The sequence below is a fragment of the Syngnathus acus genome, chromosome 17 (assembly GCF_901709675.1).
Source record: "Syngnathus acus chromosome 17, fSynAcu1.2, whole genome shotgun sequence".
Taxonomy (NCBI): Eukaryota; Metazoa; Chordata; class Actinopteri; order Syngnathiformes; family Syngnathidae; genus Syngnathus; species Syngnathus acus.
Genome location: NC_051102.1, coordinates 5,200,770 through 5,216,176, shown reverse-complemented (window position 1 = coordinate 5,216,176; position 15,407 = coordinate 5,200,770). Strand labels below are relative to the sequence as shown.

Sequence of the window (15,407 nt, the reverse complement as noted above, 5' to 3'; positions counted from 1 at the left end):
GCAACTGGAGCCTGTGTAACACTGGAGTGGATTTTCCCGTCGAGTCGATGAGATCGTCTCGCACAGCGCACTCGATGTGAAAGCAACACAGATTTTTGTTTTACCTGTAATAGATTTGTTTCATTTTAATTTCACATGTTACGGCTTGGATGAGCATTTACATCGGGTATAATCGGCAGCATCCTGCGTCCGGCCAGACAGCTGGTAGACGGACTGACTGCATCTCGACTTCGGATGCTGCCTTTAATTAAGAGGCGCAGATGCGTTCTGTCTGGCTCCAAAACCCTCTATGATCTGAAACCTGACGACTGACTCCTTAACTATGGATACTCCTGAGAGGTAATTTTTTTTTTTGCCTATCCTATTTTGACAGTTGAAAATCTTTGCGACTGTGGTCATGTGAGATGGTTGTTTTTGCCCCCCCCCATTCTTATATGTGGCATTATCCCTCGCTTGCTTCGGTGAGGTTTTAAAATTGGACCAAGCTCCCGTCTAGGAATGCCCGATGAGTTATTGTGGGCTGCAGTCAAGCTTAAGGTTAAAAAACGTCTGGATCAGATAACTGCATTTGGACACTCAGCTGGTTCATCAAGAGGGATCAATCCCTGGCCCACAGCCTGATGCAGCTCACTTTTATAGATCAGGTCTATCTGTTATGGATGGAGCAGCCAGTTTAATCCTTGAGTGTGTAACAGAACCCCACCCCCCACCTCTGGATGCACTAATCAATGACCCCACTGAAAGGCCTGGAGAGCGAGCGAGAGAGAGAGCGAGAGAAAAAGGATCCATTGTTGCAGTACAGCTGGGCTGGCACCACCGCGCACCGTCTTTGGCAAGATCAGTGCTGGTGAGCGTGGATGGAGCCCGGCTAGTCATTGTCACTCCAAGACTGTCTGGGAATGAGATGTGCTTTCAAGTGAGGGCGGTGCTGCTGCTTCATGACTAATTGATTACGAGAATTGAGTGGTTTCAAGCTGCGGGTGGAGGGAATTCTGCCAACACAGGGTGGGACCGTTCTAAAAATGAGCAACTTCAAGAGGATTCTTCCCTCTGGTTTTGGAGGTTAGCTTGAGCTTTATGTCTGCTGCACTATTCAAATGGTCTCCTGTGGCCTGTGTGCAGTGGTGGGAGGTGGACAGAGTAGCAACAAATTATACTCAAGTAACAGTACTGTTACTGTAGAATAAGGTAACACAGTACAGGTAACATGTTAATACATCTGTATTTAATCGTATAAAATGCTTAAGTTAAAACCAAATAAGACGCCTGCAAATGTAATCTTGGTTACATTTCACAGTCTGTATAGGAGTTGAATCAATGTATTGCTTTAACCAATTTTTTTTTGGACTTAAGTTCCTATCTTTCAATACAGCACTCATCACTCTTTCTCTTCCCTCCAGACTCGGTCGTGATGCCCGCGGGTGAGGAGAAGGGAGGCTGAGGAGGAGGAGGAGAAGGAGATGGGCTGCACCTCTGCGAAGCAGGTGTCTGCAGTGCCCAACAGTGAAGAGGACCAGGGCAAAGCCCACAGCAACGGAGACCTCTTCTCTGGTTTGTTGATCCTGCAATAGTTGCATGTTTGCATGAAAGGAGTATTTTAGTCCCTTGCTGTCTGAAAGCCAGAAATGGGAAGGGAGGCCACGCAAACACGGCGAGAGGAGAATCAGGCTGACACCTCGTGTGTTTGCCGCTTGCCAAGCATTGTGAAGAGAGGTTTTGGACCGCAGCGTGAGAAATCAAGCACATAATTACTTAGTCGGGTACTGAAGTGTGAGAAAGGGAGGATTTGAGCCGCGAGTGGGCCGCCGGCCGGGCGTTGCTGTCGTGGATTAATACAAGGAGATGTGCTCCTCTCTGCCTCTTTTGTCTCTCCCATTCGCTCGCAGATGAGTACAAGATGAAAGGAGTGGAGAAAGTCAAGTACATCAGTGGAGAGGAGGCAAGAGTGGACAGCCAGGACAGCACAGTTTGTTACATTTATATGATTACATAATGCATATTATTTATTTGTGTACATTTAATTTTCTTATGAATGAATGAAAACAGGAGCTCAATTGTATTCAACCTACTTATTTCCACTGGTTGCCTAAAAAAATATATCGATGGAATCATCCACAATCAATATTATGAAAGATTACAGAAATCAGAGCCGAATTACTGTTGTGAGGCTGAAATCAGGGCAAATTTATGTTAAAATAGATTTGATAATGGTGGTTTCATTCATTTTGAAACCTTGGTATGTATAAATAAAAATACTATATACTTTTTTATTTATTGTAACATACTGTACACGGTGTAAGGTGAACATGATAAGTGATGAGAATCTGTTTTTTTTTGTCATCAGGAGAAAAGTGCTTTGCTCGGCAAAAGTCAACACATGGATGAGACAGGATCTAATGAAGATGGAAAGATTCTGTAAGAGTCCCATCAGTTCTTGTATTTTCATACCGACATTATATTTTGTTTTGTTCCCACAGGAGCATTCATTCGTCAGAGAGCCAGCAAGAGTTCTTCAGGATGCTTGATGAGAAAATCGAAAAGGTATTATGAACAAACACGTCGCATTTTAGGATGATCACTTTCATAATTGCATTGACTGTCGATGCAAATCATGAGCACATCAGTTACATTTTTCATGATGTGTTAGCGTCGAGCTAGTGGAGACAAAATTGCTTGAAATTTTCTTTGATATTTAATTTGGCAGTAAACATAAAAGGGGAGTGGCATTAAAAACATCTCGAGGCTTCGGTTTTGAATAATAGTTCAGTATTTGACAAACGGCTGCTAACTTTCAAGTGAGTTGACCTTTCTGCTACCGTATTATATCCTAAAGTATCAATTTCTTCCAGGGCAGGGATTACTGCTCAGAGGAGGAAGATGTGACATAGCACCACGATCAAGCAGCCATCAAATGGAGAGCATGTCAGTGTTGCAGTGTATCATTCCACCTGTTTTCAAGGGCAGAAGGACAAAACTCCACTGAGCAACTTCTTGCCCTTCCTGCTCAACACCAAGCTCCTTCTTGTCTCATCCAATGACCAAAAATCAAAGACGGCTTACGAGTTGAGGACTTCGTTTTTGTTTACTTTATTGAAAAGCCATCATGGGATGTCAGGGATCAAGAGGGACTCTTTGCTTGGATTTCTCCTTAAAGTCACGGCTGGACGTTTACGACAAGTCAGAAAATAGGGCTTCATGCATGAACGTTTCTGATTTGCCACTTAAATATAATTATGGGGAAAAATAAGATACATATATTATAGCATCTTTTAATTTGATCCGAAATCAAATGGGCTAATACATTAAGGGTGTCAGCTGTGCTCTTCTCAATGAATTCTTTGGGGGTGAAAAAGAAGAAACGTGTATTCAGCAATTCAAATTCCTTTGCCTTGAGTCATGTTTTCATGAAATGTTAGCTATTTCATTGTGTTTCAAAGCAGCTTCCATGCGGCTTACAGAGACTTAAAGCCTGGTGATTAAAAAAAAAAAAGAAAAGAAAATTAACAATTGAATTAGTAGTGAGCAAAACGTTGCGAACAGATGTTTCATGCATGAGGCCCAGCCACCCACCCACCCACTGCCTCCATCTGCCGCCCTTAAAAAATCACCAGGTTGGCTTCTGCATTCCAAGAAACTAATCTCTTTTCTACCATTTCTGGGCCCAAATTAAAAGTCTGTGCGTCTGCCCTCATTTCTTTCTAATATATTTATGTGAAACAAGGCTCAGGGTTGCTTCCTTCCATCACCGAACATTAAAACACTCACACTCGCACGATCGACTCACTACGTACTGACCCGCTTCAATATCACGGTCCAGATGAACCCTGCTTGGGTGAAGTCACGTACTATTTGGAGTTAGTCTTTCACTCACCGGTGTTACTGTCAATGTTGGTCTTTTGTTTTTCTAGAAAAAAAATAAAAATATTTTCTTTTTAAACTGATCTCGACTGCTGTTGACCCAAATGTGTGAACTAAAACTGGCGTCAAAAGTTTAACCTGGAAAAATGTCTCCACTTTTGAAATGTGTAATTTCATACTATTAGCGGATGGAAAACATTTTGACTCCTATTAGTATTGCAATGTGATTCCACTTTTGGCCTACTCGTATAACTTTCATTCATTATCTTTGATATTTATTTGAAGGTCGTACTAGTTAAGACATCATCATACTAATACATCCTAGCAGGACCTCGCAGATAATTCCATTATAATTTACGCACCGTCATTTGTGCTTCCCATCTTATGTCGACTGCTGCTGTCGTCTCTTCCTGTGCTGCCGGCGTCCCCCGTCTTGGAAGGGACCTACTGGTGGGTCGGGGGTCACCAAGCCATCAGTTAACCTCTGGTAGACCAGCGTGGAGTCTGAGGCTACAGCACACAGCAGCATAGGAAAACCTCTGTCCAAAACGTGTCGTATACTGTTCAGGAAGAAAGTAAATAGGTTTTAATTCGGAATCGCACTTTGTATTTGTAGCCAAATGTACTAAAAACTATTAAGTTAAGAATCAACATCTTTATTAAAGTTAAACTAACATGATTATGAAAATTCACACATAATTATCATGGCAATGTCTGCCAATAAAGTACAGGAAAATGTGTCTTTTGGATGGCTGATTGACATGAGCATATTCATAATTAGTGAAACACAAAACACAATGCCTTTCATTTAATCAAAGAGATGCCAATTTTTCTGTCTCACTCGTTGTGGCTCAGAGAGCGATGCACAGGCAGAGGGAGAACTGACTGAACGGCCGATCCTTCTTTCTCTTTCGCTTCCAGCAAAACTAGTTTGAGTTGATCACTTTTAACACAGGACACCTCTTTCCAATGACGCACTGCAAACAGTAAGGTCAGTCAAGTTTATTTGGACGCTACCATTTATACACAAAGACAGAGATATAATTTTAAGATCCATGTAGAAGTGTGCTCTTTGTCCTCACTTGTTGGGCAACTTTGGCACACAAGTGGGAAAACTAAATGTAGCTAGTCAGGTAAAATGAGATTACTGGACATCTCAATGCTACAAATACTTTTGTGACCTTTTTTTTTTAATTAGTAAACAGTATATTAACTAGTAGTAGTATTGTGTGTCATCTATTGGCCTGAGACTGAAAGTAAAAAAAAAAAAACTTGACAAACGTACCCTCAGTGAGGTCCATGTAAACAAGGAAAGCAGCATGGGCTTGTTCACTGTCTTCCACGTCGAGTTTCGTCATCCTGATATACTGAATAGAACACATACGGTGCATTTTGGCATCACGTTTTATTTTTGCAGGTTGGTAACTCCTATCATATTCAATACACTCACCTCTGGGTGCAACAGCATCCAGTTTGGAGACTTTCCTGACAAGTCCATTGATCCAAAATAAACCAAGGCACGGCGCTAGGGGTAAGGCATGTGTAACGCGTGGCTCCTAACCAAATTCCACGCGCTTTATCGTCAAAGTTTCACCATATTACTTGTCGACTGTAGTTCTCGGTGGTGTAGAATGGATAAGTTACACAGAATAGTGTAGATATGTCGGTTTACACCTCACATCGGGACAACAAATTTAGAATTTCGAACACAGCGCTCCATCAACACGTGTTTGTAACACTTTGATATGTCCGTCCTGGAACACGCAAGACATTTGGTTCCGTCTAACGGTCTGTGACAGATGGCAAACGTACTCATGTCTGTACTTACAAAATACAGATATTTGATTATGTAAAATAAAGAACATTGTTAATTTTAATTATAAATGAATGCTCTTTCATAAAGAGCTTAAGTTTTATATTATTAAAATCATGTACGAATTAAAATCGTAAATGAGCCAAAGGTGGCGAGAGCCTCAAAATTGGTCGATTCCGATGTCACTGAAGGCAGCTTCACCCAACCCGGAAGCGTGACGTCTCGAACAATAACAATAACAAACCCGCTTGCTTCAGTCCTACGAGTGATCGCGTTGTCTTCGTCGGGTGCTGCCACGTTATTATTTACCAGACAAAACACAAATAAAACCTCCTAGTGTAAATGATGGTCAAATACTGTCCCTCCTCAGCAATTACTCCGAAGTGTCACTTTCATTCGCCTTTCCTTCCTTCCCCTCTTCTTCATTAGTTTGGCTCACGAGCACACGACGTCATGTAATGAGATGTGTGTGAAACACACTGCTACTGCTGCTACTGCTGCTCCTCCTCCTTGCGTATTTCAAAAAAGGCCACTTCTGCTTTTTTCAGCATTCAAGTGGATCTGACGCCTTTTGAAAGCAGAAGGCTCACGTTCGGCGATGGAGCTACAAGCTGCTACTGGCTACTTGAACGTTGATTGTCTGACCAGCACGTTGCCGGTTATTCCCTGCCAGAAGCTGACCGACTTGAGCTACCTGAGCAGAGGCGCCTTCGGTACCGTGTTCAAGGCTCAGCACTCCGACTGGAGGACCACCGTGGCCATCAAGTGCCTCAAGCTCGATTCCCCGTTCGGCGAAAGGTTGGATTAGATTTCTTTTAGGTTTATGTCTATGGTAATATTTTGCACGAAATGAAGATGGAGCAGAAGGAATCGATGAATGGGTGCGTGGGGATCATCAGTGGTTATCAGCGATTCCCAACCTTTTATTAAAAATATTTTTGGAACCGATTATTGTATTGACTATTCGAGTTCAAAATGATGTCCTGTTGCACTTTCATCTGAAATATTCCTGCTCCTTTGCTGTTTCATTCTTGTTGAAATCACCACCAATCACAACTGAGAAACTGAAATATCTGTATAATTACAACAACGTTTGCCACATGTAGATGCTCTCTTCTGGTATTAGTATTTCCCGAAATGAAACCATCCATCTATCCGTTTTGTCTTTCATTCATATAATTGATTGTGAATTAGCAAACGTCTATGTTGCAGAGACAGGAATTGTCTGCTGAAGGAGGCAGAGGTCCTCCACAAAGCTCGCTTCAACTACATCATCCAAATCTTTGGCATCTGCAACGAGCCTGAGTGCTTCTGCATCGTGACCGAGTTTATGAGCAATGGCTCTCTGGACCAACTTCTGCATGAGGTGGACGAAAATGTTCTTTAGATGTCATTTCTGTCACAAGGTCTGTCTGGTACTTGAGGTATTGTGAGATAGGATAAAAAAATATTTGTACTCATAACCAAAAGTATTTGGTATAACATAAACAATTATACCTTTTCTTTTTTCTATATACCTTGTGACAAATGTGCTAAGTATAGCTACAAGTTCACTTGATGATAAGTCGTCTCCATACCAGTTTCATTTGTTTTAGTTTGTCTTTTCGGGGCGCCTAAGCTCTACTTTTGCTGGCCCATCCGCATATGCATCGCTTATCTTAAAGCAGCTCTTCTGTCTGGAAACAAAAGTGAAACATTGTGGGAGGAATTACATTGGGGGATTTTCTTTTTACAGATAGGCAAGAGGTTTGTGGCATCAACTCACACTGTCATTGAATTTGTAGAAGGACATGTACCCTGTGGTCGCCTGGCCTTTGAGACTGAGAGTCCTATATGAGATTGCCTTGGGAGTCAACTTCCTTCACAACATGTCCCCGCCACTCTTTCACCATGACTTGAAGACACAGAATATTCTATTGGACGGTGAATTCCATGTTAAGGTTCGTGTAGGGTGGTTTAGTTTTATTTTCAGCAGCAGTATTTGGAAAGCTTTCCAAAATTTCCCAAATTCGAGTTGAATTTATTGTACTCTACTGTTTAATCATTTACCAATAATCTCTGTCCTCAATGATTTGATTACACTCATTGTTACTGCCATTTATTAATACTCTGATCTTTCGTCTAGATTGCAGATTTTGGTCTTTCCAAGTGGCGCCAGCTGTCTGTCAGTAAAGGCTCAGTGTCGGAACCTTCGGAAATTAGGGGCACGGTGATCTACATGCCCCCTGAGGAGTACGAACCCTCCAAGAGCCGCCGCGCTGACATCAAACATGACATGTACAGGTGAGACGTCGTGGAAAGATTGGTGATGAACGCTCAAGCCAGCAGTCCAGATAGGGAGATTCATGTTTCATGTCTCTGCCTCTTCCTTCTAAAGTTACGCCATCATCATGTGGGAGGTGCTCTCCAGGCAAATTCCATACGATGGTAATTTTTTTTTTTGGGATCTGCACTTATTCACTCTCCAATAATATCAAGTGGGCTTGTTGTTGATGTGACTTTTTTTTATCCGACTGGTGTGTGTGTGTGTGTTAGAAGTGACCAACCCAATGAAAATCATGTTCAACGTACTTCGTGGGATGCGTCCTGACACCAGCTACGCCAGTTTGTCTGATCAGATCCCTAGCAGAGATACGCTTGTTTGCTTAATGACCTGCGGCTGGACCGCTAACCCCGATGACCGACCTTCCTTCCTCAGTGAGCGCATACACTCACGCACGCACAACTCATATTTCTCCAACCTCATATTGATGACACGGACCGATCTTCACAGAGCCCCTTTTGACCTTTTAGTAACTTTATTGTGCAAATGCACCGTCAGAAAGTTTTTTGTAAGTCTTGAACAAGCTGACCTGTTTAAAGTTGCAACACTGATGTGACGTCAGGTCGTAGTGTGACATCCTCACTGTCATTTCAGAGTGTCTCATTGAACTGGAGCCCATGATGAGGAAGTTCACTCAAATCGACTTCCTTATGGCTGTGCTGGAGATCAACAAGTCAAAGGTTAGTACAGCTTTTTTTTTTCCTCACAGGGAAACTGAAACCGAGTATTAGTCACTCGATGATTGCACCGTACGTTTTCACGTGGTGTAAACCCGTGACATATATTTCACTCCTAGGAAAATCCCCCGGATGTTATCGTGCAGAAAACGGGAGTGATAATTGTTGATGATGAGTGCCTTCCTCTTTCTGTTCCTTGTAAGAATGCGTATGTAACCATTTATTGCTGCAGGGGGTGGCTTTTTTAAGATGAAGTTTGCAATACTACGAGTAAATTACGCATTTTTGTTTGCTGATATGCCGTGTGATTTTTCCAATTTACCTTGGCTCGATAAAGGTTGGGCAACATTTTGTTTTGAGTCAGTATGACTTAAATGTTTCCCATCTTCTCCATCCACTGATGATCCAGCAATCCAGCTGCTGCTCGCCACAGCCCGAGGGTGAAAAAATGGCTGAGGACGAAATTCTGACGAAGCTGACGGACACATCCCGCCCATGGCCGGTCAGTCGGCATCCTCCTGCGTATACAATGACTCGAAAGCACAACTTATTTAGCGTATGCGTCATCCGCCATTGGTGTTTTACAGGAAAGCTCCACCTCAGGCTCTGGCTCTTGTTCATGTCAGGAAACAGACATATCGCTTCCGGGCGCTCTCACCAGCACCAACATGGAGTCTTCCAAAGGTAACACTCACTCTGTAAAATTTTTTTTTTTTTAAAAAACATTTTTAAAAAATATATATATTTCTATATTATTATTATTGTTATTCCTTATTATTTGTGATATTATTATTCGGATTATTATCTATGTTGATTAAACTGTTTAACTAAATCTAAATGTATATTTAACCAAATAGTTTTATTTACAATCAACCAACCAATTATTGAATTCAAATAATTACCCAATTTGAGTAGAAAACGAAACCTGCTGCTCCAAACATCACAGGACGTGTCAATGCTTGAACATGAAGTGATTTACCTTTGCGCCTGTGCCACCGCAGCGGGACCGCCATCATCAGTCGGCGTTCATACTCTGGAGCACCCTGAATCTCTGAAGGACCCTTGTGCTGGCAACAATCTGAACGGCTTCCAGAGCGCCCAGCCCATCGACCACCTGAGCAAATCTCTCCAGGCTGCTCTGCCCGTAACTGAGGGCAAAACACATCTGGAGGCCCTTACACTGCGTGTAAATTGTGCAGAGCCACAAGGTGTTGTTGGTTAAGGCCCTAGTTCTAAAAAAAATCCAGGTTGTTTTCCCCACATTTTCCAATCATCCATATAATTCATCTCCTTCCTCCCAGCAGATAATTCTCCTCCATTACACCGCTCGTCACCTTCACAGGGTCCCGTCGGCCAATGGGTGTCGACGCGACGCGAGGAGATCGTGGCGCAGATGACGGAAGCGTGCCTCAATCAAAGCTTGGACGCCCTGCTCGCTCGCGCCATGCTAATGCGCGAGGATTACGAACTGGTGGTGAACCAGGCCACGCGTGCCGCCAAGGTTCGCCAACTCCTGGACAACTGCCACAGGCACGGCGAAGATTTCTGCCGGGTGGTTGTCCACAAGCTTCATCACAACAAGCAGATGGGCCTCCAGCCGTACCCCATTGAAATCATTTCGGCCGCCGCCGTCTCGGTGCCCAGCGCACCGCTGCTTTCGGTGTCCCACAACATCTCAAGGAACATGTAGACCTGTTATGGAAGATGGTAGACTGTGACAAATAATTGCTGACAAAGACTGTGACAAAGACTCTGATGGCATTTGTAGAAAACAAATCCTTACGGGTCACTATGTTAATGTCAGATAATGATTTTTATATATTACATTCCTGATCACCTCATTATGTCGAATGAAGGTGATATTAACCATATGACCAACGTTTCACAGCCAATTTAACCGATGTCTGGCCAAAACGGATCTTATTCTGTTTACTCATGCGTCAAACCATGCGGTGGAGATCACCCGCTCTGGCAGACAGGAAGTGGTAGGATTAATTTCAAAATAAAAGTATATTCTCCCTCAGACTCAGGAAGTGATGGGATACATTTTAGAATAAAAATCAATGCAGACCAAATGGTAATATTTCACAGACATCTGAACATTATGTAAATGCACATTAACAGCATTTAATAACAGTACTTTCCCCTTTTTGTAACTATTTGGCGCAATATTTTGGTAAAGTCTATAGTCGGTAATCTTTGTAATTCTGTTTTTTATTATTATTCTTTTTTTTTCTAGATTTTATTATGTATTGTTTCATTGTATTTTCTATTAAGTGTATTAGGACCGGATCATTATTTCATTTTTGTGGCATTTTTGTTTGGTGATGTGACATTCGTGTAATGTCAAATATGTAAATATGTATACAATCTTTTATAGTAACATAACCTTTTGACTTCTGGCTGCCCTTATTTTCACATTCTTGCTAACTTCACTTCTATATTTTGGCTGCCCTTATTTTCACGTTCTTGCTAACTTCACTTCTATATTTAGGCGCATGTGTAAGGGGCCAATCACTATCGGACGACTATCTATAGCACGTTTCTGTACGGCTACGCAGTCCATACCAGTGGAGATTTCTTTTTATTTTTATACATACTCTGTTGTTCTTTCACTGCTCATATATGTTGACTTTGCAAAGTTTTGACCCAGAAGTGTCCTGTTCTTGATTCTGTAGGAAGAGGAGGGGGGGGGGGTGCAAGGTCTGCCCCCTGACTGAAAATAGCACAGAGGGGGAACAAGAGAATGTACTTTTGCATGGAGCTGGGAAAAACACATGTGAGATGTAGTTGAGCTAAACTGTAGGCTTGCCTCATCGGTTATCTTGTTTTGTGCTGCTGCTCGCATGTGAGCCCATGACTGTTTCATGGCCTTGTTCTGAAGAGGCCCATGACACTAAGATTAGTCAAAACTGCACTTGATCTGAACATTAAGGTAAGTCACTCCTGTTGTCTTCTCAGGCAATTTATTGATTTGGTTTCCTTCATGTCAACACTCATTGACTGGACCAAGGAGGTAAAATTGCCTGTTGATGATTCTAAGTGTAAATCTGATAGCTTGCGTGACCTTTTTATTGTACGACCCTGCTCATGGAGTTGGGTATAGAGCTCAATGTCACTGTGAGAAAAGTCACATTTGCAACATGGTATTGTTGTGCCAAATGTATTTGTGTCGAGATGTTTTTATCGGAATTAAATGTACAATATTACAAGATTTTTTTTTTTTTTAACTTCACTTGTCAAAATGAATACATTTGAGTCCAAGTCTAACAACAGATTTGGACGATATGACTTTCTTTTCTCATAATTGTTTTTATCTTAAAGAAAAAAAGCATTTCTTCCCTTGTTACAGAATCTGACTATTCTATGTGTACCTAATAATGTGACTGTCTAATGATGACATCTCATTACTCTGTGAATTTTCTTTCTCAGCACTACAAGAAAAATGGCTGAAATAAGAGAGAAGATGGGGGCCATATCTCAGAAGATCTGGCCGAGAGGCCGCGTTCCATCCCACGTGGATTTAAACGCACCAAAAGACGAGAAAATGCAGATGAAGAGAGAAATCTCACTCACTAACGGCGTCTGTCTCATCGTGGGCAACATGATCGGCTCCGGGATCTTCGTCTCCCCCAAGGGAGTCCTTATGCACAGCACCTCTTTTGGACTCTCCTTGGTCATCTGGGCTCTCGGCGGCATCTTTTCAGTATTCGGGGCCTTGTGCTATGCCGAGCTGGGCACCACCATCACCAAGTCTGGAGCCAGTTACGCTTACATCCTGGAGTCCTTTGGTGGCTTCCTGGCCTTCATCCGCCTGTGGACATCCATCTTTCTGATTGAGCCGGCCAGCCAGGCTGTGATTTCTCTGACCTTCGCTAACTATCTGGTGGAGGCTTACTATCCCACCTGCAGCCCTCCATACAATGCTGTACGCCTTATTGCAGCAGCCTGCCTGTGTAAGTTGGATTTTTTTTTTTTTTTTACCCCCATAACATAATTCACAGCTCATCTCATCAACAACAACGTGTGTGGAAAAATAGTGTTGCCTTAGCTGACACATTTAATCAATTTTGTGATCAAACTCATATCTCAAATGATAGAAATAAACTCTTCATGTTTTCCAGGCCCCATAAAATATTCACTATTGGTTTGTCACTGTCAGCAATTATTATTCATTTTAGCACCATGTTCTTCAATTACCTATTATCATATTGGGAAGTTTCCTTAAAAAAAAAAAGGTGGTACAAGTACTCACACTGTGCTTAAGTAGAAATTAAAAGTACTAATGCTTGTGTAAAAAAAAGACACACCTATTTATGTCTTTGACATCGTGGGAACCCCGCTGAATTATTTCCAATTTTTTTTTCTCCTCTGGCTTCAACAGGTATGCTCATTTTCATCAACTGTGCCTGTGTGAAGTGGGGGACTATAGTCCAGGACATCTTCACATACGCTAAACTATCGGCCCTCATCCTCATCATAATGGTAGGGATCCTGAAATTGTCCACCGGTAAGTGGCAATCAATCAACCAAAATGACCTAAGTGTAGAAAAAGTGACTTTTACCCACTCAACTTGTTTGTCTAGGCGAGACGACGAGCTTCGAAAGCCCATTTGAGGGTTCCTCCACGGATCCTGGCGCCATCGCTTTGGCTCTTTACTCAGCTTTGTTCTCATACTCCGGGTGGGACACACTCAACTTTGTCACTGAGGAGATTCAGAATCCACAGAGGTAAAATGAAGAACGGAAAATTTAAATAAATTGTCCGTCTGTCCGTACCTGATTTTGAAGCTTTTGCCTTCAGCCCGTCTCTCTTTGTTCCCACAGGAATCTCCCGCTGGCCATTGCCATCTCCATGCCCATCGTGACAATCATTTATCTGCTGACCAACGTGGCCTACTATGTGGTTCTGGACATGCCCTCTCTGCTGGCCAGTGACGCCGTGGCTGTGGTGAGGCCTCACCAGTCATTCCGCTGCTAAATATAGTCCTGCTATTTCTGGAATGCTTTACTTAATATGATTTTCCCCCTATTTGAGATTAAATCTGGACTCAATGAATTGTGATGATTCGAAACTGAGCGTGGCAAATTTGATTCCACAGACGTTTGGGAATGAAGTTCTGGGACCATTCAAATGGGTCATCCCTGTGTCAGTGGCCATGTCCTGCTATGGGGGACTCAATGCCTCCATTATTGCTGCTTCAAGGTCATCTGAACTACTGAGTGAACTACGCCACACAAGTCATTTTTATCATAAAAGTTATCCTTTTGGTGCAGGTTGTACTTTGTGGGTGCTCGAGAGGGTCACCTCCCAGACACCCTCAGTCTGATCCATTTGAAGCGCTACACACCTATCCCAGCACTGTTGTTTAATGTGAGGCTCTCCCAACATCTAATTCAATCCATCCAAAAACAGAGTTGATTTTATTTATTTTTTTTAATCATTGCAGGGCATCATGGGCCTGATTTTTCTGTGCGTGGAGGATGTGTTCCAGCTTATCAACTATTTCAGTTTCAGCTACTGGCTCTATGTGGGCTTGTCTGTGGCCGGTCTCATTTATCTGCGCTTCACCCAGCCAGACAGACCCAGACCTATTAAGGTATTGTGTTTCCTTTTGCTTATTTGGCAAGTCTCGGTGAAATTCGATGCTTGGAAATTGGACAGCATCATTTCTTAGAAGGAGATGATCATGATTACGAAATGTGAAAACAGATCCTTTTACCAAAGCAGGTTCTCAAAGACGAAATGTAATCATGTGTGGGTTCTTCTCTCCATAGATGCCCTTGCTCTTCCCATTCATCTACTGCCTGTGCAGCCTGTTCTTAGTCATTGTCCCTCTGTTTGGAGACACCATCAACTCTCTCATAGGCATCGCCATCGCCCTCTCAGGGGTGCCCGTTTATTACGTGGCCATCCATCTGCCCGAGGAGAGGAGGCCCAAATTCTTACGCACGCTAAACAGTAAACGATTGAAATGTTTTGTTTAGTCCACATTTTCAGAATGAAATTCTTAATCTCTTCTTTTTTTTTTTTTTCTCAACAGTTTTTGCTACCAGAAACACCCAAAAGCTACTCTACTGCTGCTTGACTCACCCGGATGAGAAAAGACAATAAGATGCGGACAAACATGATCGCAAGGAGCTGATGTTTTGTCTCGTCACAGACGGAAAAACAACGCCCGCACGTGTCTGTGAACATGTCACACGCCAGGTCAAGTTTAAAAAAAGGCCCGCGCTATCGAATGACGCCTGGCGGGGCAGGCACTAGTGACTCTTTAAAAGCAACGTACACTACTCACAAAAATTTTGCTTGCACCCACACACCCAGAAAGGTGAGTAATTGCACAAATAAATAAAATAAAATAAATATCTGTACTTTTTTGGTGCATATTTTGCTGCCATCTAAACGAGGAGATAAATTGCAGGTATTTCATCCAAAAATTTAGAGAAGGTCAAATTTCTTCTGCAAAGCATATTTTAGGTTGATCCTGAAATTTCACCAGCATCTTTAACATTTTGGGAGTAGTGTATTTCTCAATAGAGATCATTCAGTAGCTTCCATGAGGATTATGTTGTTTTATTGGACTAAAACCTGAACTGGGAAGGCCTTTGACAATGCATGGACTTCCAAATTGTAGGAGCGTTTCCGTCATTTGAGACTTTGTATAATTATGTGTTTTGTGTTTTTACACTGTGAACAAGATTTGATAAAGAAGTACTGTTTAACCTGATGTTT

General features: G+C 42.3%; 4 protein-coding genes and 1 long non-coding RNA gene across 10 annotated transcripts; 3 read left to right on the top strand and 2 right to left on the bottom strand.

Moving 5' to 3' along the window:
- Nucleotides 1-10: 10 nt before the first annotated feature.
- Nucleotides 11-3,721, top strand: zgc:55943 (uncharacterized protein LOC406337 homolog). Of its 4 annotated transcripts, XM_037275518.1 has the most exons (7): nt 11-106; nt 180-339; nt 1,401-1,551; nt 1,887-1,966; nt 2,345-2,415; nt 2,478-2,541; nt 2,850-3,721. In XM_037275518.1, exons 3-7 carry the CDS (start codon nt 1,461-1,463, stop codon nt 2,886-2,888), a joined length of 345 nt encoding a protein of 114 aa, XP_037131413.1. In that variant the 5' UTR covers nt 11-106; nt 180-339; nt 1,401-1,460; the 3' UTR covers nt 2,889-3,721. The 4 variants fall into 4 exon arrangements, with proteins under 4 accessions (XP_037131413.1, XP_037131412.1, XP_037131415.1 ...); XM_037275517.1 differs by having other exon boundaries at nt 14-339; XM_037275520.1 differs by having other exon boundaries at nt 14-339; nt 2,348-2,415; nt 2,850-3,691.
- On the bottom strand, nt 2,680-5,690 carry tsen15 (TSEN15 tRNA splicing endonuclease subunit). Of its 2 annotated transcripts, none has more exons than XM_037275516.1 (5): nt 5,456-5,690; nt 5,309-5,357; nt 5,144-5,225; nt 4,700-4,835; nt 2,680-4,418 (listed from the first exon to the last, which is right to left on the bottom strand). In XM_037275516.1, exons 2-5 carry the CDS (start codon nt 5,354-5,356, stop codon nt 4,241-4,243), a joined length of 444 nt encoding a protein of 147 aa, XP_037131411.1. In that variant the 5' UTR covers nt 5,357; nt 5,456-5,690; the 3' UTR covers nt 2,680-4,240. The 2 variants fall into 2 exon arrangements, with proteins under 2 accessions (XP_037131411.1, XP_037131410.1); XM_037275515.1 differs by having other exon boundaries at nt 5,309-5,383; nt 5,461-5,690.
- Nucleotides 5,691-5,869: 179 nt separating this feature from the next.
- On the top strand, nt 5,870-11,067 carry LOC119136764 (receptor-interacting serine/threonine-protein kinase 2-like). 2 transcript variants are annotated; one of them, XM_037275488.1, is made up of 11 exons: nt 5,870-6,469; nt 6,884-7,037; nt 7,456-7,611; nt 7,797-7,954; nt 8,049-8,098; nt 8,207-8,368; nt 8,589-8,674; nt 9,081-9,173; nt 9,259-9,355; nt 9,673-9,879; nt 9,976-11,067. In XM_037275488.1, exons 1-11 carry the CDS (start codon nt 6,270-6,272, stop codon nt 10,359-10,361), a joined length of 1,749 nt encoding a protein of 582 aa, XP_037131383.1. In that variant the 5' UTR covers nt 5,870-6,269; the 3' UTR covers nt 10,362-11,067. The 2 variants fall into 2 exon arrangements, with proteins under 2 accessions (XP_037131383.1, XP_037131382.1); XM_037275487.1 differs by having other exon boundaries at nt 9,973-11,067.
- Nucleotides 8,526-9,381, bottom strand: LOC119136787. The gene is made up of 3 exons (XR_005100806.1): nt 9,270-9,381; nt 8,994-9,189; nt 8,526-8,653 (listed from the first exon to the last, which is right to left on the bottom strand). It is a non-coding gene; the product is annotated as an uncharacterized LOC119136787 (long non-coding RNA).
- Nucleotides 11,068-11,126: 59 nt separating the features above from the next.
- Nucleotides 11,127-15,397, top strand: LOC119136769 (Y+L amino acid transporter 2-like). Its single transcript, XM_037275497.1, has 10 exons — nt 11,127-11,606; nt 12,104-12,627; nt 13,056-13,181; nt 13,258-13,402; nt 13,499-13,622; nt 13,774-13,877; nt 13,949-14,045; nt 14,122-14,271; nt 14,450-14,633; nt 14,716-15,397. Exons 2-10 carry the CDS (start codon nt 12,117-12,119, stop codon nt 14,784-14,786), a joined length of 1,512 nt encoding a protein of 503 aa, XP_037131392.1. The 5' UTR covers nt 11,127-11,606; nt 12,104-12,116; the 3' UTR covers nt 14,787-15,397.
- Nucleotides 15,398-15,407: the final 10 nt, after the last annotated feature.

Coding starts and splice junctions, on each gene's coding strand:
- tsen15 (XM_037275516.1), bottom strand. CDS start 5,356: ATGGACTTGTCAGGAAAGTCTCCAAACTGGATGCTGTTGCACCCAGAG. Junction 5,226..5,308: donor GGATGCTGTTGCACCCAGAG/GTGAGTGTATTG, acceptor TGTTCTATTCAG/TATATCAGGATGACGAAACT. Junction 4,836..5,143: donor TTACATGGACCTCACTGAGG/GTACGTTTGTCA, acceptor TACTGTTTGCAG/TGCGTCATTGGAAAGAGGTG.
- LOC119136764 (XM_037275487.1), top strand. CDS start 6,270: ATGGAGCTACAAGCTGCTACTGGCTACTTGAACGTTGATTGTCTGACC. Junction 8,675..9,080: donor TGGAGATCAACAAGTCAAAG/GTTAGTACAGCT, acceptor CTGATGATCCAG/CAATCCAGCTGCTGCTCGCC. Junction 9,880..9,972: donor AAATTGTGCAGAGCCACAAG/GTGTTGTTGGTT, acceptor CCTTCCTCCCAG/CAGATAATTCTCCTCCATTA.
- LOC119136769 (XM_037275497.1), top strand. CDS start 12,117: ATGGCTGAAATAAGAGAGAAGATGGGGGCCATATCTCAGAAGATCTGG. Junction 14,046..14,121: donor TCCCAGCACTGTTGTTTAAT/GTGAGGCTCTCC, acceptor TAATCATTGCAG/GGCATCATGGGCCTGATTTT. Junction 14,634..14,715: donor ATTCTTACGCACGCTAAACA/GTAAACGATTGA, acceptor TTTTCTCAACAG/TTTTTGCTACCAGAAACACC.
- zgc:55943 (XM_037275518.1), top strand. CDS start 1,461: ATGGGCTGCACCTCTGCGAAGCAGGTGTCTGCAGTGCCCAACAGTGAA. Junction 1,967..2,344: donor TGGACAGCCAGGACAGCACA/GTTTGTTACATT, acceptor TTTTGTCATCAG/GAGAAAAGTGCTTTGCTCGG. Junction 2,542..2,849: donor TTGATGAGAAAATCGAAAAG/GTATTATGAACA, acceptor AATTTCTTCCAG/GGCAGGGATTACTGCTCAGA.